General features: G+C 52.5%; 1 protein-coding gene across 3 annotated transcripts; it reads left to right on the top strand.

The window, feature by feature from the left end:
* The first annotated feature begins 45 nt into the window (after window positions 1-45).
* Window positions 46-20141, top strand: CNTROB (centrobin, centriole duplication and spindle assembly protein). 3 transcript variants are annotated; one of them, XM_084761123.1, is made up of 19 exons: window positions 46-1030; window positions 1738-1822; window positions 2028-2112; window positions 2608-2764; window positions 3514-3630; window positions 4139-4255; window positions 4580-4678; window positions 5711-5947; window positions 6212-6358; window positions 9381-9511; window positions 11014-11139; window positions 11550-11712; window positions 13648-13906; window positions 15289-15443; window positions 16093-16156; window positions 16603-16773; window positions 16935-17067; window positions 19347-19419; window positions 19657-20141. In XM_084761123.1, exons 1-19 carry the CDS (start codon window positions 761-763, stop codon window positions 19777-19779), a joined length of 2712 nt encoding a protein of 903 aa, XP_084617249.1. In that variant the 5' UTR covers window positions 46-760; the 3' UTR covers window positions 19780-20141. The 3 variants fall into 3 exon arrangements, with proteins under 3 accessions (XP_084617249.1, XP_084617250.1, XP_084617251.1); XM_084761124.1 differs by having other exon boundaries at window positions 47-1030; window positions 2031-2112; XM_084761125.1 differs by having other exon boundaries at window positions 892-1030; window positions 1738-1826; window positions 2031-2112.
* The last annotated feature ends 1157 nt before the right edge of the window (window positions 20142-21298 follow it).

A 21298-nucleotide genomic window follows, 5' to 3' on the forward strand; every position in this document is an offset into this window, starting at 1 on the left:
GCGCGTGCTCTCGCGGGCGGGTGACGTAAGGAGGCGGGGCTGCGGGCGGTGGGCGGGAGGCTGCCAACGGTTTTGAGAGCGGAGTACCGCGCTAGGAAGGGGGTGGTCTCTGGTCTTTCTCTGTCGGGGCTATAGGGTAGGAGGGGGGACAGTGCCTTTCATCTTGGCAAACCAAAGGCCGACATGCTCAGAGTAGTCGGAGTCGGGTGGTCGCAGGGCGGGGGCGTGTGCTTTTGAGGGTCTTTTATAGCGATTTCTTAAGAGTGGGATAGGGAGGAATTCCGCTGTGGCGGCGGGCGTTGTGATAATGAAGTCTTGTAAAGCCAGTCGGCAGACAGATACTGGGTCTGCTTTGGTTTGGGGTCTGTTACAGTTTGCACATTTTGAGTGTGAATAATAATAATTTTTTAAAAAGCTAACCAGGGCTAGCCCGTGCCGAAGCTAGCCCTGGACTCTTCAGTTAAGAGGAAGGCAGTGCAGCGGTTCTGTGGCCCCTGCGTGCAGGTCTTCTGCCCTTTGCCTTGCCTGGTTCCCTGGAGCTGAGAGAGAAGGAATGTCTTTGCCCCATCCATGGCCTCTGGAGCCAGTGGACACTCCTCCAACCAGAAAGCCGTGATACCCTCCTTATTTGCTAAGGATCCTTATTTTCCTCCCTTCCAAACCTTCCTTCTTGGTGGACTTTTCCACAAGTGCGGAGCCTCTCAAAACTGAGCCGGAAGTTGCCAGTTTTCGGCTGTGTCCCCTGGTCTCTTCACTGCACATGGCTACAGCAGCTCCCGGCCCCAGTTCGCCTCTCCGGCCAGAGGACCTCCTGAGTGACTCGTCAGAGCCCCCGGGGTTGAACCAGGTGTCCTCGGAGGTGACCTCCCAGCTGTACACTTCTTTGCATCTCAGCCGCCAGGCGGAGGCCACAGCCCGGGCTCAGCTGTATTTAGCTTCCAACTCCCCACCTCCTCACGAGGGCTTAGACAGCTTGGCTCAGGAGCTGAGTCGCAGCCTGTCGGTTGGGCTGGAGAGCAACCTGAAAAAGGTGAGAGAGGCGTGTGTGTCTTGGAAAGTGTTCCGCCCTGGAACGTTGAGGTCAGCTTTGCTGTGGCTTGGACCTGTTCTGAGATTTAAATTATCTGCTCGTTACACGGATCTTAATGCTTTCTTCTCATAGAAGATGTGTATGAGGGGATGGCATGAAACTATATAACTGGGGAAATTGTGACGGTTCCTAGTGTGTCTCCCCCCCCCCCCCCCCCGGTTTTATTTGGTCACACGCCTGTGTTGTAGAGTAGGTTGGTGTCCTGTGAGTCGGGGTTAGGTTTCTTGGACCCAGATGATGACTGGGGACTTAAAGACAGCAGCAAAATATGTAAAGCTCCTTTCAGCACAAAATTGTTTTGACTGTATGGTCCAAAATGTGGCGTGCAAGGCATTAAGCATGTGTGTTCAGAGATCGTTACTCCAATGGGAAAGACTGGTCAGGCCCTCCGGAGTGCGGACTCCGACAGGCACAGGCGCACCAGGCTTTGGCTCACAGCAGTTGCCTCCAGCCTGGTCTTCCACTTGCTCGCCTTTCCTGCCTCTGTGAACATTTGGGTTTAAGGCTGAGACCTCCCTTGTGGGTCTGACTGCTTCCCTCAATTTGCTGAGGTCCACCTGAAAATTCTGCTAACCCGGCGGCATGTGGCATGCAGACTACACCGGCTGACTGGGGCTTCCGTGGGCTTTTTCCCTTCCCCTCTTTAGGATGGGTCTAAGCATATCTTTGAGATGGAAAGTGTCCGGGGTCAGCTCCAGACCATGCTCCAGAGCTCACGCGATGCTGCCCATCGTAAGTCAGCCCCCCTTAGAGCTCTAGAGGAAAGCTGAGGCAGAAGGGTGGGAGGCAGCAAGCAGCAGCCCTGGGGCGAGGCTTGAGAAGAAGAAACAGCCATTCCTTGGGTGAAGGTTTGGGGAGTGGGGAACTGGAAAGGCCCCTTTCTTCCAATGGCCTCCGTCCTGCCTGACCCTGACTTTGGAGTCTCTTGGGCTGCAAGCAGGGGACCCATTCATTCCTCGCGCTGGCTCGGAGAGACGGGAAGAGGACTCCTTTGACAGTGACAGCACGGCTGCCTTGCTCAAGTGAGTGTTCTTTGGGGTCTGCCTGGCCTTGGGGTTCTCCTGGCCTTGGGGTTCTCCTGGCCTTGGGGTCCTCTTGGCCTTGGGGTTCTCCTGGCCTTGGGGTCCTCCTGGCCTTGGGTTCTGCCAGGCCTTGGGGTCCTTGTGCTCCACTCCTTGGTCCCTGTCACCCTAATTTCCTAAGGGTCTAGGTCCTTGGTTTTCTGAAACCTGGGCAGGTACTGTCTTGTCTAGTAGTTGGCGCTCTCTCTCCTCAGCCCATCTTCCCCTAGAAGAATAAGCTGGTTTCTGCTGTTATTAGATGTGTGTGTGTGTGTGTGTGTGTGTGTGTGTGTGTGTGTGTGTGATGCGGAGGACGGAACCTCATCAAGTAGTCACGGGCCTCTGTGCTCCTGTCGTGGTTTTCTGATATGTAAAATGCCACAGTAGGCCAGCGCACAGTAGGCCAGGGCTCTCAGAGGGTCTCCAGTCTTGACATTGTCTGTCTGGCTCGCTCAGCACCCGGCCTCTGCAGGACCTGTCTCCATCCAGCTCAGCCCAGGCGCTGGAAGAATTCTTTCCCCGCTATACCAGCCTTCGGCCAGGGCCCCCCGCCAACCCCCCAGATTTTCAGGGCCTGAGAGATGCACTGGACTCAGAGCTTACGCGCCGAAAGGTGAGGGCAAAGAGCTTTCTTCTGAAGTGGCAGGGGTGGAAATTAGGGTCCTTGGGTGGAAAAGTCACGCTGATTGATAAGCCCAAAGGCTGGGAGAGGCCTTGAGAGCTGGCCTGTGTCACATGTGCCACCACCCCAGCAGAGTCCTCAGCTTCTCACTGGTGACACACTCAGCTTGTTTCCCCCTCTAAACTCTCGGCCCCTCCAAGGGAAGTACTATGTCCTCTTTGGCACCTGCTCTCACATAGCAAACACCCTCCCGTAGGCACCTTTCAAATGGGCAGGCACTTCATTGGCTTGACAGAGCTCTGGAGCTGTTGGTGGTCTGATGGCTCCATGGGTGCCTTACTGTCTGAAGGGACAGAGTGATGAACGGGATGACGACAGGGCAGTGTCACTGCTCGTCGGCTTGGAGCTCCCACCATTATCTTACACTGCTGGGCCGGGAATGAAAGGCTTTGGTGTTCAGTGAGCTCCTTAGAGCAGGAGTGGCTTCCCACGCCACCTCTGCCACAGTTACAGAGAAGCCGGGAAAGGGGAGAGCGCGGAAGCTGACAACCATTTCCTGAGCTGGTAGAAGAAACTGTTTAGCGGTCTTGGGTCTCAAGGTTCCTGCTCCAGAATTCTTGATTCTTTCTTTTGAAATCAATTCTGTTTTGGGGGCCCATCTCCCCCTAAGGATCCTGACGTGCCTGGTGCTGTGGTCAGGCTAAGATGAACAGCACCCACATCCTCGGGTTTCTTTCCAGCACTGTGAGCAGCACATTCAGAGCCTACAGACTCGGGTACTAGAGTTACAACAGCAGCTAGCCGTGGCTGTGGCCGCTGACCGCAAGAAAGATCTCATGATCGAACAACTAGACAAGGTGACAGCAGCAAACGTGGCTCTCTCCAAGGAGGGCACCGTGGAAATGAGGGCGGCAGGGTCTCATTGTATGGTTTACCTTTAAGCTCTTCTTGTTGTTGTTGTTGTTGTTATTACTGTTATTTGAGACAGGGTTTCTTTGTGTAGCCCTGGCTGTCCTGGACTTGCTTTGCACAGCACACCGGGCTGGCCTTGAACTCATGAAGATCCGCCTGCCTGGGATTAAAGGCATGTGCTACCACCCCCGGCCTTCCTTTGAGCTCTTAATGGCCATCCTGCCTCAGCCCCCAAGTGCTGGGATGACAAGAATGAGCCATCATCCCCTGTTTAACCAGTGTGTGTGCACGTCAACAGCAGGGAGAGACAGACGGGTCTACAGTGTGTGTGCACGTCAACAGCAGGGAGAGGCAGACGGGTCTTCTGATTTGGGAGAAGGAGGTCGCTATGACTTGTAGAAAAGAGGGCAAAAAAAGTGGATTTGAAATTCCATTTTATTTGCCTGTCTTGAGACCCTGGCTCGAGTGGTGGAGGGCTGGAACCGACATGAGGCTGAGCGGACAGAGGTGCTGCGGGGACTTCACGAGGAGCGCCAGGCAGCAGAACTCACCAGAAGCAAGCAGCAGGAGGTAGGCGCCCTGGTCCTGTGACTTCAGAGCCTAGGTCACAGGTGTCAGGATAGGAAGGACTGATTGATTGGCTTTGGTATTAGCGTTCCCCAGAAGCTGGCGTCTCGCTTGGGGTTGCTGCCCTTACCTGCTGCCCTCTACACTCCTGCACCTACTGGCAGGTTTATGTTGTCCTGGCTTCCCCCAGGCTTCCCCACTCCATCTTCTCTCTGGTGCCCTAGGTCATGTAGTTACCACTGCACTTTCAAGTCTGCGTTGCTAGTTATTTCTGAAGTAGAGGTATTTTCCTCATTTTCACTGTTCTGTGTTTTTCTCTCCTGAAAGACAGTAGCCCGCCTGGAACAAAGCCTTTCTGAGGCTGTAGAAGCTCTGAGTCGGGAGCAGGAGGGAACCAGACTGCAGAGGAAGGAGAGCGAGGCGCTGGTGAGAAGGCGGGCGAGGTGGTCAGCCCTGTGCAGATCGTCTCGAGGAGCTTGTGATTTGACGGCACCTGGCACAGGCGCGCCCTCAGAACATGCGCTCCGCTGCTGTCTGTCAGAGGTTCCGCTCACAGCAGCCTGCTGCCAGGCAGACTTGAGAGACTGCAAATTGTTTGTTTTTGGATTCCGAGACAGTTTCTCTGTGTAGTGGCCCTGCTTGTCCAGGACTCACTTTGTAGACCAGGCTGGCCTCGAACTTCCAGAGATCCGCCTGCCTCTGTTTCCCCAGGGCCACCGCACCCGGCTCTTCATTTGGCTTTAAAAAATGTAACATTTTATTTCTTCTTTACCAATCTTGTACACATAAATAATGTTTCTTGTTAAATGCACCTCCAAATTCCTTTCCTTAGTCCAGTTGGTGCTGCTTTTCAGTTGTTGACTTATCTTGTGGCTTGGTCACTTACACTCGGGTCTTGTGCAGGTGACCTTAGCTGCCGAGCTCATGGGTGCCTTACCATGGCGTGTTCAAAAGACAGCCCTCCACAGCCCTCCACAGCACTCCACAGCCCTCCTCTGTCCCTCTTCATCTCATTTCCTGAGCCTTGGAAGGGGGTGTTGATGTAAATGCCCCCATTTAGGGCTGAGCGCTCAACAGTCACTTACTTGCAGGACTGCCACCCAGTTCTGAGTTCCCAAGTTAACTTGCCCACAGCAGAATGAACCTTTTTCTGCCAAATCTGTGTTTAAATATGAATTTTTAAAATGTCTTTATTTTTATTTTATGTGGGTGGTTGTTTTGCCTGTGTGTGTGTGTCTGTGCAGCACACACATGCTGCTCCTTACAGAGGCCACAAGAAGGCTTCCGATCCCTGGGAATGGACTTAAAGACAATTGTGAGCCACCACGTGGGTTCTGGTAATCAAACTTGGATCCTTACCGCCCCAGGTGTGCATTCACCCGCTGTGTTGTAACCTGGGAGCTAGCCAGGCCGCTGGTCTCTTGAGCGCACACTAAAGCTTTCTCTCCGGGACTTCAGGAAGAAGAAAGGCAAGCCCTGGCGCTGAGGTTGGAGGTGGAACAGCAGCAGTGCCGGGCCCTCCAGGGGGAGCTGGACGAGGCCAGGGCTGGGCAGCTCAGTGAGCGGCGGAAGCTGGAGGCCCTGCAAATTGCTCTAGAAAAAGAAAGGCAGGCCTGGACCCAGCAGGAGCACCAGCTGAAGGAGCGCCATCAGGCAGTGCAGGAGGAAGGCCAGGCTCAGCTGGAAAGAGAGAAGGTAGAGGTGGGGATGGAAACATGGCGGGGAGATGACTAAATAGGATGAGATGCCGGGATGTGGAGCTTAGTAGGGAACCAGGATGGAGGATAAAGAGCTGTGCGTGGAAGGCAAGCCTGGGGCTGAGGACGGGTGTGGAGGGCTGCGGGCAACAGACGTGGAGTGCTGAGGATGGCGGGAGGAGGCAAAGCAGGAGCGTGCGTTAGAATCAGACCCAGGACATAGGAGACGGGGCATGCGTTGAGCCGGGATTCTCCTCCTCAGGGGAACAGTCAGAGGGAGGCGCAGGCAGCCCGGGAGGCCCAGCAGCAGTTGGCGCTGCTGCAGTCTGAGGTGCAGCGTCTGGAGGGGGAGCTGGACACGGCCCGGAGGGAGCGAGACGCGCTGCACCTGGAGATGAGCTTGGTCCAGGTGAGCCCAGCAGGCCCTGGGGTTTCTGCAGGTCTGGACAGCACAGTGACCGGGAATCACGGCGGGCTTGTCATCTCTGGTGGGTGGGACTTACCTTTGTCTAGTTGGATAATACTCTGTCTTAAACTCCACTGTTTCCTCGCTGAAGGACAGTTTCCCACAACGTGGGCTGACTCACGGTTACCTTTAGAGTCCACTGTTCAAATCTGAGCGGCCTTACACTGTTGTTAAGAGACAGCACTACACACACCGCACACACCGCCTGAGCAGCTGAGAGCATCTGCCAGACCTGACACCAGTTGGTGCAGTTTGCTTTGTATTTGTCGTTATTTATCTGTTAAAAATGTTATTTGTCGTTGTATATGTGGTGTGAGTGTGTGGTGGGGGTGAATATGTACCATGACACGTGTGTAGAGGCTGGAGACCAGGCTTTCCTTCTCCTGTGGGGAACTGAGCTCAGGTTGTTAGGGTTGTGTGCTGCGCATTTTTACCAGCCCCATTTTCATTATTTCAGTAACTTCTGCTAATATCTCTAAGTTGGGGACCCAGGAGGACAGTGTTTATTTTATTTACTTGGGAAATTCCTGTAACAGCTGATAACCTGGCTCAAAAATAGCACCAAAAATCCAGATACAATTGGATCAAAAAATACTTTTCAGCCAGGCCTGGTAGCATACGTCTGTAATTCCAGCAGCTACTTGGAAGGCTGAGGCAGGAGGATCTCAAGCTGTGGCACAGCCTGGGCTGCTGTGTGAATGTGGATTCAGGGAGAGCCTGGATGACTTAGCGAAATGTGTCCGAAAGTAAGATGTAGCCTAGGATCTGGCTCAGCGTGTGTGAGCCCTGAGTTCAGTTCCCAGGACTGGTTAAAGAAACAAAAGCCTTCCTTAAAAGCCCGGCATGGTGGCCCACGTCTTTAATCCCAGCACTCAGGAGGCAGAGGCAGGTGGATCGCTGTGAGTTCGAGGCCAGCCTGGTCTACAAAGTGAGTCCAGGACAGCCAAGGCTACACAGAGAAACCCTGTCTCGGGATAAACAAAACCCCTTAAGAACACTGGCTGCTTTTCCAAGGCCCCCAGGTTCGATCCCCAGCACCCACACGGCGGCAGCTGACAGCCATCTGCATTTCCAGTTCTAGAGAATCTGACATCTTTTTCTGGTCTCTGTGGACCAGGAACCAACATGGACGTTTAATTCTATTTAACTTACTCTCAGAAACTCATGGGTTGGCCGTTAGCAGACACTACACATAAAAATGGCTCACAATGGTCAGAACAGAGAAGGAAACTAATGGTCAGAACTAAATTCACATTTTACCTGCAGGAAAAAGCAACCGTTTCTAGCTAGTACACAGAATCTTAAATTCACATCTGTTAGCCTCTGATCATCTACTAAAGCAGGCCTCGGCAGACTTTCTGGAAGGTTCTCAGTGGTAACTGCTCCAGGTCCTAACACGAGCATCTGTGGAGATGGTATGTAAATAAGTGGGTGTGGCCATGCCCTGCTCTGGGGGAACTGCCTGGCTGGCTGTGTGGAAACGCTTGGAGAGAACCATGTTTCAGTCACGGGGGAGACACTCCCGACTCTTAGTTCTGACGTTGTGGGCCTCTGGTTATGTGGACCAGTCAAAGGGAGTAAAGAAGAAGAGCTCAGAGTGCTGGCTCCCAGCTTCTCACAGCTCAGCGGTGTGGGCAGGGAGGGCAGCACCAGGCAGGAAGCCTGGTGAGGATGGCCCTGCTCACAGTGTAAGCAAAACAGGACGTTTTAGGGTATATGGTTTTCTGTTTTATTACTTTTATTTAAATTTTTAAATTTTTATGTGCACTGGTGTTTTGCCTGCATATGTGTCGATGTGCAGGTGTCTGATCCCTTGGAACTGGAGCTACAGACAGCTGGGTGCGGCCATGTGGGTGCTGGGAACTGACCTCAGGCCTCCTGAAGAGCAGCCAGTGTTCATAAGCACTGAGCCGTCTCTGCAGCCACTTACTTATGTATGCTTTAGGCAAGGTCTTGATACGTAGAAGTTGGCCTTATCACACGGCCTCAGACTGCCAGGTTTGAGATTCAGCAGGAGCCGCCATTCCTAGCTTGGCTATGTGGGCGTGAAGCTTGGGAAAAAAGATCAGGATAAAATGAAAAATTTGAGAATTAAGAGAGGTATAAAAAATGTGCCTAGAGGCAAACGCTTACTATATATAACTTAGACTTCTCTGGCCTGAATGTCAGCAGGTAGGAGAGGAGAGAAGGAGGGACAGGACTAAGGGACAGGACTAAGGGACAGGACTAAGGGACAGGACTAAGGGACAGGACTAAGGGACAGGACTAAGGGACAGGACTAAGGGACAGGACTAAGGGACAGGACTAAGGGACAGGACTAAGGGACAGGACTAAGGGACAGGACTCAGGGACAGGACTCAGGGACAGGACTAAGGGACAGGACTAAAGCGCAGTTGGAGGCGGAGCAGTCGGCCAAGGCTCAGGAGGAGAAGGGAGAAGAGGTCCTGCAGAGGAAAAAAAATCTGTCTCGACAGAGTTTTGGCCCGAGGGTCAGGACTTGCAATGACATCATTGAGGACATAGATGGAGGAGCAGCCACTGTGGGGTTAGAACTGAGCTCTTTGCAAGTGAAGATTGCAGTGCGCTGGAGGAGTGAGGCGTGAGAGGGGAGAAAGTGGAGCCGGCAGGTGTGGGCCACTGACTGCTCAGATGCCTCCTGGTGTCAGGTCGATGTCACACACGTGTTACCTCAGGCACACTGCAGATGGCTCTAACATTTCCTTGGGTTAATATCGAGTTCTTTTGTCCAAAGCCATTTTCACTTTTGTGTACATATATGATGTGTCTCGTGGTTCAATAAAGAGAAGAAATCTGTGTCACTCTCTGAGGCAAATTGCCTGTTCTTCGTCCTTAAGGAGGCAGATGAGGAGGTTGTTGGTACTGATTTCGTTTACATTTTCCATCGCCGAGAAGACTGAGCTCAAACAGACTTGAACTGACAGCCGTGGCCTTCCTTCACTCCCAGGCCAGATACGAGAGCCAGCGGATCCAGATGGAGTCAGAGCTGGCTGTCCAGCTGGAGCAGCAGGTGGAGCGCCTGGCAGAGGCTCAGGAGAGCAGCCTGCGGCAGGCGGCCACCCTAAGGGACCATCACAGGTACTTAGGACTTACTGGAGTGTTTCTCTGGCAGCAGCATGTGTGATTAACTTCCGGCCCTGTGCTCCGAGCCTTTTAGCCTCTTCCAGAACGACCCCCAGCATACTCCCAGTTCCATCTGTTCAGATCTTGGTCCCTCTTGGGAGAAGGAGTAAGCACATCAAGTGCTTATGGAGAGGCACACGGCAGGGAGCTCTCACTCTCATAGGGCAGAGCCAGCACTGAGGGCAGCACTGTGGTGCTGAAGGTAGCGTTCACAGCTGCCGCATGGGCGAGCCTCCCTCTCACAGCCTTACTGCCCTCATCCCATCCCTCACCGTGTTTTCTAGAAGTGCTATTTTGTTTGTTTGGGGTTTCTGTTGTTCTTTTTTGAGACAGGGTCTCACTATGTAGACCAGCCTGGTCTTGAATTCCTAGAAATCTGTCTGTCTCGCCTTCTGGGTGCTGGAATCAAAGACGACATCACACCTGGGGGAAATGCTTTCTGTTATATCATTTTCAAGTGGACATGGATTATAGTCCTGTAATCCCAGTTTGGGTGGTTGAGGCAGGAGGATTGCTAGTTTGAGATGAGCCTGGGCTCCATAGTGAGATTCTGGCCATCTAGTCTGTTGCTTTCTGGGCAGTCCAGCATGTGGCCTCAGCTTTGCTCTTACCTGTTCTTGTGCTGTGGCTGGACCAGGAGATTGCAACTGTCTGTCTCCCTGACCTGAACCCATAGGAGTAAGGAGGCCCTAATAGTGAGGTGTGGAGTGGGAGGACCAGGGCTGAGGATGGGGCCAGCAGGTCTTGCATAAAGGACGACTTAATGCCAAGCAAGTTTATTACGAAGTATAGCATCAGCCAGGAATGGTGGCATGTGCCTGTAATCCGAGCACTCAGGGAGGTAGAGGCAGGCGGATCTCTGTGAGTTCTCAAAAAAACCAAAAAGGAGGAAGAGCATTGTTTATGTATTATTGGGGGGAGGGGAAGGGGGCTCAATGGCCAAGGTTAGCAGAGAGCTAGGTCAGACACTGCTGGCAAAGAGAACACAGGATAGATATCTCAGACACAGCTGCCTAAGGACTGGAACCACAGCCCGAGGGGAAGAATCGGTTCCCCAGAACTGCAGCCTTCGCTCTCTTGCCCTAGACGAGCCTTGCCAAGTCCACTCCTGGACAAGGACACACAGCGCTGTTCCCTCTGTCTTCTCATGAGGGCCCCTGAGAAAGTATTGGGTTGGTCGGGCGCCTCACGTCTCACCTCTACACAGTCTGTCTTTTTTCTCGTTGATTACATCATTTTGTTTAAAAATGGTTTTATTTTTAGTTACGTGTATGCACATGTATCTGTGTTCAGGTACAGATGCCTGTGCCAGATGGGGGGTTGGACCCCTGGAGCTGTGTGGGTGCTAGGAGCCACACTTGGGCTCTCTGCAGAAGCAGTACTAGCCACTGAGCTAGCTCTCAGCCCCTGATGCTGTCTCCTGTCAGCAAAGTCTCGTTCTCACTGGGCCTTCCTAGGAAGCAGCTGCAGGAACTCAGCGGACAGCACCAACAGGAGCTAGCTGCCCAGCTGGCTCAGTTCAAGCTAGAAACGGCGGAACGGGAGGAGCGGCAGCAGCAGGTGGCGCAGGACTATGAGCTCAGGTGCTGGTCTTGGGGTCTCTTTCCGTGGGTAAAGCCCAGGCTGGGATGGCGAGGAGCAGCCTCTCAGAAGAGCTGACCTCTAAGGACTCCAGAGTCTGAAGGGCGCCCTGGCTCTTGACCTCTACGCCTGTTTCCTTAACCTCCCTGAGCCATCTCTTTCTGTGTGTGTTCCTGTGGGTGCTGTGTGGGTCAGAGGTCAATGTCAGATGTCTCCTCCCCCTTATTTTTGAGACTCACCAGTCAGTTTGGGTAGACGGCTAACTGTCGAGTTCTCTGGATCTCTAGGGATCGCCATCTCTTTCTGTGTGTGCTCTGCCACACCCTGCCCTGGCATGGGCGCCCTGACTCAGGCTTCTGCAGGAGACAGGCCACCAGCTGAGCCACCTCCCTGGCCCCCTCTTTTCCTTCAGACTGGCAAGAGAGCAAGCCCGGGTTCGTGACCTGAAGAGTGGCAACCAGCGGCTGGAAGAGCAGTGGGTGCAGCTGGTGGAGCGGCTCCAGGCCCTGCTGCGGGCCCACTGGGACGAGGCCACCCAGCTGCTCAGTACCACACTGCTGCCTCCCAACCCTCAGGTAGGCGTCGCCCCGGAGGGCAGCTGTCCTGCCCAAATAAACCTTTCTTCCATGGACATAGCTCACCAGATGTGCCCGTTCCACTGGGCACGGCTCTGTGACGCCAGTACTAAGACACGAATGAATGTGTGCTGCTAGTTGGGTGGACTAGGGGCCGAATTCACTATGACAAGAAGTCGTTGCTAAGGCCAGAGAGATACCGGTCAGGAACGGTCAGCACGAGGACCTGATTTCATGCCCTAAAGCCCTGTGGAAAACTGCATGAAGGGGCGAGGCTGGCACTGTGCAGGGGAGCGGCCGATGGGAAGGGCACTGAATGGCCAGTGGGGCATCTCAGGCTGTCCTACGAGGTCTTCACGTGCACCCACCTGGGAATCCCAACTGTAGTGGTTCAAGGACGCCGTAAGGACCTGGCTGCACAAACGACCGTATGCCCAGGACTAAGCAGAGCCCTTGACCTTCCAGTGGGCGCTCTAAGACTGCGCCAACACCGGGCAGCATCGCATGTGGTGCGCACCCAGCAGCCTGGGCTGCCTGCCTCTCCGCTCCTTCCTCATCAGCTTGTAATTAGCTTCCTCCCTTCCTCCCCCTCCCTCCTTCCTTCCTCCCTCCCCCCCCTCCTTCCTTCCTCCCCCTCCCTCCTTCCTTCCTTTCTCCCTTCCTTCCACAGAGGAGCTGTTGCTTACATGCCCACCTGTTAGGAACTCCTTTCTCACCCAACACCTCACCTATCTGGTCTCTCACTACCTGCTCGGTTCTGACATTTGATGCCTCCTTTGTCTATGGACAGTGAACTGTCTCAGCTGTTGAGGCATAGAGAGCCATGGGAGTGTGTGTGTGTGTGTGTGTGCGTGTGTGTGTGTGTGTGTGTGTGTGTATGTGCATGCGTGTGTGTCTGTGTGTTTTGGTGTCTGCTTATGTAGAGGAGAAGGCAGGCGGTCAGGCTCACAGCTTTCCTCAGCTTTATAGTGAGTTCAAGATAAGCCTGGGCTATGAGAGGTCCTGTCTCAAAGGAAAAGCAAAACAAAACAAAAACAACAAAAACCAAAGTAAGTGCTTGAGAACTGCACACACACACACACACACACACACACACACACACACACACACACACACACACACACACACACCCTGAGTTGTTGCTAAGTCCTGCCCTAAGCTAAAGTAGGGGCCCTTACTCCTAGTCTTTCTTATGTTGGTATCTCTTAATTTATGATACAATTACTGGCTAAAATGTTTTAGAATTAGTAACATGCATGTGGCACAAACAAAAATCCAGTTAAGATTTAAGAAGAAGCTATTCAGTAAAGGTAGCCTCCCCCATGTCCCAGGCCCAGCCCTCTATGCAGGCAGCCATGAGCTGGGATCCTGAGCATCTCCCTCCTCCCCCAAACCCCTCCCACCAGGTGCCACCCTGTACCTACTGCTGTGTAACTTTGTATGAATGCATTTTACATCTACAGAGTTACAATAAGTATCAAAATGCAAGTTGTTGTATAAGTTATCTATAAAATGTCTGGAAATAGAATTGTAATATGAAAAATAATCAGATTAAACTTTGGTGGAAATTGCTGGGTGTAGTGGCACACGCCTTTAATCTTAGCACTGGGGAGGCAGAGGCAGGTGGATCACTGTGAGTTTGAGGCCAGCCTGGTCTACAAAGTGAGTCCAGGACAGCCAGGGATAACACAGAGAGACCCTGACTCAAAAACAGACAGACAACAAACAAACAAACAAAAAACCAAAACAAACCCAAAATAAAACAGAACAACAACAAAAAGTCTAGACAAGTTTAAAAAAAGCTTGGTAGAAATTAGATGCTGCCATTCCCTATGAAGGAACTCGGGGAGGTGACAGCCATATTCAAGTGTCTGCGCTAAGCCCTGTCTCTTGGGGCCCACCAGGCTGTGAGCTTTCTTTCCTCCCCCTGGCCAGGCTCCCCCTGCTGAGCCCTCTAGCCCTGGGCCTCTGGAGCCAGAGAAGGCGGAGAGGAGGATGTGGGCCATGCCTCCCATGGCGGTCGCCCTGAAACCTGTGCTGCAGCAGAGCCGAGAAGTGACGGATGACCTGCCTGGGGCACCCCCTGTTCTCGGGAGCAACTCCCCAGATCTCAGCCTGCTGCTGGGACCCCCTTTCCAGAACCAGAACTCCTTTCAGCCCTTGGAGCCCAAACCTGATGTGGCTCCACCCACAGGTAACTAAGGCAGAGGTCTGTCTCCTCACGAGGGAATGGGGAATGGCTTCCTTACCAAGGTGGAGACCAGAAGATGGCATCAAATCCCCTGAAACTGGAGTTATGTGTGGTTGTTAAGCCATTGTGGGGGTGCTGGGAACTGAACCCAGGTCCTACTTAAGTGCAGCAAGTGCTCTTAACCATCTCTCTAGCCCCTACATGTGAGTTTGATTGAGGCCAGCCTGGTCTGTACAAAGCGAGTCCAGGACAGCCAAGGCTACACAGAGAAGCCTTGTCTGGAAACACCGGGCGGGGGGTGGGCTGTCTTGCAGGCCCACCAAAAAAAGGGGTGGTATTTGCCTCAGATTCACTGCTGTAGCCAAGTGTGACCTTGAACTCTGATTCTCAACTGCTGGGATTTCAGGAGTATACTGCAGACCCAGTGCCTGTGGTGTGGGCAGGCACTCTCAGCTGAGGTACACCTCCAGTCCCCAGGATGTATCTTTTTTTAAAAGATATATTTACTTATTATGTATACAGTGTTTTGCCTGGATATAAGGCCTGCAGGCCAGAAGAGGGCACCAAATCTCATTGTAGATGGTTGTGAGCCATCGTGTAGTTGCTGGGAATTGAACTCAGGACCTTTAGAAGAGTAGACAGTGCTCTTAACCTCTGAGCCATCTCTCCAGCACCAAGATGTTGTTTGTTTTTCGAGACAGGGTCTCTCTGTGTAGCGTTGGCTGTCCTGGACTCACTTTGTAGACCAGGCTGGCCTCGAACTCACAGCAATCCGCCTGCCTCTGCCTCCCGAGTGCTGGGATTAAAGGCGTGCGCCACCACCACCTGGCCCCCAGGATGCATCTTTTGTTCATGTTCTTTAAGGAGTTTATGGTAAACTTGTTTAGAGTTTAAGTCCCACAGCCTTGTACTTGTGTTGCATTTCTGTCTTAGAGCTCAGCTGTGCAATCTCCCAGGCTCCCTTCACCTTCCCCTCTCCAGCGCCTTTAAACTTCGGCGGCGTCTCTGCCAGCTGTGGCGTCCCTCTTACATTTATTTATTTGTTTTAAGGGTTTTTCTTCTTTTAAATTTATGTGAATAGGTGTTCTGCCTTCACGGCCGTCTGTGGGCCACATGTGTGCAGTGCCTGTGGAAGCCAGAAGAGGGCATTGGATCCCTTGGGACTGGAGTTCCAGGTGGTTGTGAGCTGCCATGTGGGGGCTGGGAATTGAACTCGGGTCCTCTGGAAGAGCAGTCAGTGCTCTTAGCCATGGAGCCATCTCTCCAGCCTCTGCTCTGCCTTTCGGTAGTGCCTTTTCGTTGGGAGCATTATGGTAGGCTTATTTACGGAGAGACTTCGCCCATATGTAACACACGTGTGCCAGCACACCCGTCTCCTTTTACAGTTGGACCCATCTCTGCATTGGAGGCCTTCGCTGCTGATCATAGGGCAGAGCGACCGTTCCCGGATGAAGACCCTGGATCTGATGGTGATGGCTCCCTAAAACCAGGGCTGCCACCTGCTTCTCAGCTTGAAGGCCTTAGGAATTTTTTGCAGCAGGTAAGAGAGAGTCCACCAAGATGGTTGGTTGTTTATCCTGCCTGCTTTCTCATGTCCTCTGGGTTAGGATCCCCTCCAGCCTCCCAGCTGGTGTGATCACATGTGTATGAAGTGGGTGAGCACAAAGTCAGTGTCAGCTGTTTTCTTCTCTAGGTCCCGTCGCTTTTTTTTTTTTTTTGAGACAATGTCTAGTAAACCCAGTGTTTACTAAATGGCTGCAGGAGCTAACAGGCCCTCAGGCCTGGCCTGTCTCCCTCTCCTCTCCTTTTTTTTTTTTTTAAAGTCAGGGCCTCACTATGTAGCCCTGGCTGGCCTGTGACTTACTCTGTGTAGACCAGGCTGGCCTCAAATTCACAGAGACCTGCCTCCCTCCCCAGTGCTGGGACTAAAGGCGTGCGCTGTCACTCCCGGCCCTGCCTGGCTTTTATGTGGATGTCAGGGACTGATCTCAGGTCCCATGCTTGCTCAGTGTCACTGAGTCATCCCCCTGGCCCCTTCCTTGCCTTTTTAGGACCAATTATTTGTCCCAGCCTTTAGTCTATCTGTTTCTCAGTCCGCACCTCTCCTCTGGAACCTGGGCTGCTGAGCCCCTCAGACCCTGGCCTTCTTTCCACTGGTTACTAGAGGAACAACTGTCTTGTTTCCCCAGCTGCTGGAGACAGCACCTCAGAGCAACGAGAACCCCTCTGTCGACCTGTTGCCCCCTAAGTCTGGTGAGTCCTAACTCTGAGGAAGGTCGGGCTGGGCCTTGAAGAGGTGTGATGGAGTCGAGCTTCTTAGCATAGACAGCAAATGTGAGAAACAGGCTCACAGTAGTCTTCTGTAGAGAGATTATACATGTTTATTTGAATTTGGATTAAAAAATTTTTTTTCCGAGACAAGGTTTCTCTGTGTAGCCTTGGCTGTCCTGGACTCACTTTGTAGACCAGGCTGGCCTCAAACTTACAGCGATCGCCTGCCTCTGCCTCCTGAGTGCTGGGACTAAAGGCATACGCCATCACGGCCCGGCCAGTGCCTAGTTTATTTGTGCTGTACTGCACCCAGGGTGGCTGAGCTACCGGGTCCCCCACCACCACCACCTCCCAGGGGCTGAGTGCTGCCCAGCCGTGTTGGGGTGTGCTTGCCCCATGTTCATTCTTGCACCTCTCTCCTATGCTAGGTTCTCGGACTGTCTCTTCTTGGGAAGAAGCCGCTCCAGTGCCGCGCCTGCCGCCTGCTGTGCACAAAACTAAAGTTCCCTTACCCCTGGCGGCTAGTCTTTTCAGGGCCCGAGAGCTTCCCTCATTCCATTTGCAGGGCAGTGGTCACAGTACTGGCTCCCCAGAGAGAGGTAAGCAGGGAGCTGCAGGGGTAGGGGTGGGGGGTGGGGATGGGGTAGAGGAGGTTGGGGGGGGTGGGGATGGGGAGGAAATGCTCTGAGCATTGTGGAGTCCTTGGAAGTGAGCTAAGGCTGAGAGGAGCCCCAGGTAATGGTGTCAACTCGTCCCTCAGGTACAGAAGGGCTCAGCCCCCCAAGGCAGCTAATGGAAGTGTCTGAGCTGTTCCGCCTGTACCAGGCTCGGGGGTGGGGCGCCCTGCCTGCCGAGGACCTGCTGCTGTACCTGAAGAGGCTGGAGCAAGGCGGGTAGGTGTGTGTGTGGGGGGGGGGGGGGGGCAGAGCTCCAAGGGTGGAGTGTGTGGAGGTGATGATCCAGCTGTGTCGCCACTGAGTTCAGTGTGTAGTTTTCAGGGGCTGCCGTGGGGTGACAGAGGGGCAAAATGTAGATTTGTGGTTTCCCCATCTGTTTACTGATTTTTCTTAAATCCCCACCCGTATGTCTGCACCTCAGCTTTTTTTCCTTTCTACCCCGAAGCTCAAAACTTAGAATTACAGAATTTTTGCTTATTTTTCTAAATTTTTTTCCACCTGTGGCTCTTTTTACCTGAAGCCTTAACAAGCATTTGCTCATAGTTAATCATAAGGACTTTTTTATATATTTTTGAGACAGGATCTCACTATGCATCCCCTAGCTAGCCTGGAACTCATTGGATAGCTAAAGGCTGACACCAAACTCAGAGAGTCACTACCCCTGCCTCCCCAGTGCTGGGATTAAATCACACACACACCTTGATTTTATTTTTTAATGAAACTTGAAGTCAGCAATTCAAATAACAATTTTTCACATCAAACATTTGAATACAGTCCAAAGACAGTAATTTGATGCGTGCTGGGGAATATGGGGTTGGAGAGTCAGCTCATCTGTTGAGGTGCTTGCAATACAGCACGAGGAGCTGATGCTGAGATGCCAGGTGTGGAGCACACACCTGTAATCCCCTGGGTAGCTGTTGTGGAGCCATCTTAGCAAACTGTTGAGCCCCAGGCCAATAAAAGACCCACCTCACAAACTGCAGTAGCCAGGTATGGTGGTGCAGGCCCTGCTCCCGGTGCTCGGGAGGCAGAGGCAGGTGGATCTCTGAGTTCCAGGCCAGCCCGGTCTACAGAGTGAGACCATATCTCAAAAAGAGACACAAGGCTAATGTGGATAGCCCCTGAGGAACAACACCGGAAGCTGTCTGTTCTCGGCGCCCAAGCACATGCTCACACGTGCAGAGGCACAGTCTGTGTTTCCTGTAATTAAACCGTCATTTGTATGAAAGCAGAAATCCTCATATGTACAGCAGGAGCACTGCGATTCACAGTGTGCGTAGTTAGAGCTGCGGTGGCTCCAGTGTGTTCCTGTGTGGTGACCACAGGTGTGGTGCAAAGCATGCGTGCAGTGTGTTCAGAACCAAGGTTGTAATGAAGTCTCACCGAGCCACACCACCCAGAAACACCTTGGATTCGTTTTGAATTTGAGTTATTTGGTTATGCCTTATTCAGAAGCTTTTTCTGTGTTCCAGCTTTTCACCTCCATGTTTAGCTGGGCCAAACCAGAGTGTAAGGAGCTTGGCTTCCGGGTAACTCACTGGTTCCCACATGGCTCCTCCCACATGGCTCCGGGTCCATTTTCTTTTCTTCCCCCCCCCCCCCCCCCAGAGCTGAGCTAAATCCCCAACCCCTCCAGGTCAGTTTTCAATTCTTCTTTCCTTATTTGATGCTGGAAATTGAATCCCAGGCCTCATGTTTGAAGGACAAGCGCTCTCCCATCTGAGCGTCTCCCTAGACTCATTCATTATATTTTCCCCTGGGGATAGTTTCTCTGTGTAGCCTTGGGTATCTTGGACTCCTTTGTTGACCAGGCTGGCCTCAAACTCACAGCGCGCACCACCACGCCCGGCACCAGACTCACTATGTATTTTTTTGAGACAGGATTTCTCTTATGTTATTTTGGTTGTCCAGGACTCACTTTGTAGACCAGGCTGGCTTTGAACTCGCAGTGATCCACCTGCCTCTGCCTCCCAAGTGCTGGGATTAAAGACAAGCGCCGCCATGCCTGGAGGGACAAGCATTTTTTTTTAAAGATTTTATTTATTGGCAGGGCGTGGTGGCGCACGCCTTTAATCCCAGCACTCGGGAGGCAGAGGTAGGTGGATCGCTGTGAGTTCGAGGCCAGTCTGGTCTACAAAGTGAGTCCAGGACAGCCAAGGCTACACAGAGAGACTCTGTCTCGAACCCCCCCCCCCCCCCAAAAAAAATTTTATTATTTATACAGTATTCTGCCTGCGTGCGAGCCTGCAGGCCAGAAGAGGGCACCAGATCACATTATAGATGGTTGTGAGCCACCATGTGGTTGTGGAAATTGAACTCAGGTCCTTTGGAAGAGCAGCCAGTGCTCTTAACCCCTGAGCCCTCTCTCCAGCCCTAAGACAAACATTCTTAAGAAAGGAAATCCAGAAACATTTTAATTTCTGTGCAGAGTTGTGTGGAATTGGGGAATTACTCCCCAACCCCACCCTCACTCATACCCATGATTTGTATGGTAGGACTGACGGCCAAGGGGAGCTTGTCCCCCGAAGAAACACTGACTCCCGCTTGGGTGAGATTCCCCGGAAAGAGGTGAGGGAGTCAGCAGGGACCCGAGGCAGGGCTGAGGGTTGGGGGTGGAGAGTGGGGACACAGTCCCCTGAACACCCCACCCTCCCTTCCTGGCCCCGCCCCTCCGCCTCCTGGCCCCGCCCCCTCTCGCTCTCACCCGGGCTTCTTTCCCCCAGGCTCCCTGGCTGGGGCTTCTCTGCACCCACGGTGTTCTACAAGTGTATGATGGTGGTTTCCTTTTTTCCTCTCAATTCTCAGATCCCCTCCCAGGCTGTCCCTCGACGCCTTGCTTCAGCCCCTAAGACTGAAAAGCCGGCAAGGAAGAAGAGTGGCCATCCTGGCCCGAGCGGCCTGAGGAGTCGCGGAGGCGTCTGGAGATGAGGCCGTTCTCCTCCGCGCTGGCCTCTGTTGCTGTTCATTTTAATCAGTGCCCTATAGTCTGTATCGCAGGAATTTGGAAAATGGAGATTTTGTAGGATGCTGCTTTGTAAAGAAACCTTTAAACATACTGTTTTGGTATTTTAAACTATATTTGTTACTTCCTATGAGAAAATACATGGAATCTTTGGGCCTGGTGTGTGCTGGGGCTCCGTGGACGCCTGCAGGGTTAGCCTGTCAGTATTAGATCTATGAGTGGCTCTTTTTTATACATTTTGTATTTTTTATACTTCCTGAAATAAGTATATGTATTACTTTAGTGATCAACTCCCAAACTTAATAAAAGAGTAAATTACTATAAAAAGCATTTGAGAAAAAAACCTTTTGATCCGTGGAGAAAACTTTGTCTTTTAAAATGTTCTAGATTATTTTTATGTTAATTTTTCCTTTTCTGAGACCAGACCTCTCTCTGTAGCCCAGGCTACCTGCAAATTTTCAGCCCTCCTGCCCCACAGGTGCTGGGTTCTGAGCGAGCGTGTGTAACATGCCTGGCATCTCTGCTTCCTGAGAGCAAGTGATTCTTTGGCCCTGGGGATTCAGTTGGAGCTAGAAACTTTACAGCTTTAAAACATGTGGATATGCCAAGTATAGTGGCACACGCCTTTAATCCCAGCACTCTGGAGGCAGAGGCAGGTGGATCTCTGTGAGTTTGAGGCCAGCCTGGTCTATAAAGAGAGTCCAGGGCAGCCAAGGCTACACAGAGAAACCCTTTCTGTCACACATACACGCACAGGCCAAGGGCTGCTGGGATGGCACCAGACTGGGGGAGAAGTGCTTTCTTGAGCCCCACCTTTAGGAATGTTTGCATCTTTATTTCCAGTGTCATCAAACTGGTCTGTGTGACACTGACTTTGGTAAGAGTTGTGCACTTCTAAAAATACTGGTAAAATGAACACTTGGTTTCTATTTCATCTCCAGACTCCAGCCTGCCACCATCAGCCAACACGCCCTACATTTTTTCTTGGGACACAGGCTGGAGAGAATGCCCCTCAAACGGTTCAGTGCTGACCTAACCACCCTTGCAATGGCGTCCTAGCAGGGCGTTTGAATTTGTAGTTTCTGAGGGAGTTAGGAGGGATGAGGGGATCCCGCCCCCTCCCACCTGGCACGGCCTCCCTGGTCAGCTTGGAGAAATTCTGAGGAGAAGAGAAAACCAGCCAAACAAACCCTGAAAGATTTCAAGAAAACCTCCCTGCTTCCGTGCCTGGTGCAGATGAAGGTTCTGGCATGTGTGGGAGGGGCTTGGGGAGTCTGGAGGTGGCCTCCACTCAGGGGGAAGGTACAAACCAAGGCCTTGCAGATGATCACAACAGTGGGGGAGCCCGACTTCACATGCTAACCAACCTGTGGCCTGTTGGCAGCCATCTGGCTGCTCTTCCCTGGGCTCTGTCAGTACGGCTCCCAGCTGGTACTCAGGGGACGACTTGAGGGGTCTGGTGTCTTACGACACATAGCTGGAAAT

The sequence above is a fragment of the Acomys minous genome (assembly GCF_964271855.1).
Source record: "Acomys minous genome assembly, chromosome: 16".
Taxonomy (NCBI): Eukaryota; Metazoa; Chordata; class Mammalia; order Rodentia; family Muridae; genus Acomys; species Acomys minous.

Coding starts and splice junctions, on each gene's coding strand:
- CNTROB (XM_084761123.1), top strand. CDS start 761: ATGGCTACAGCAGCTCCCGGCCCCAGTTCGCCTCTCCGGCCAGAGGAC. Junction 9,512..11,013: donor ACCCTAAGGGACCATCACAG/GTACTTAGGACT, acceptor GGGCCTTCCTAG/GAAGCAGCTGCAGGAACTCA. Junction 11,140..11,549: donor GCGCAGGACTATGAGCTCAG/GTGCTGGTCTTG, acceptor CTTTTCCTTCAG/ACTGGCAAGAGAGCAAGCCC.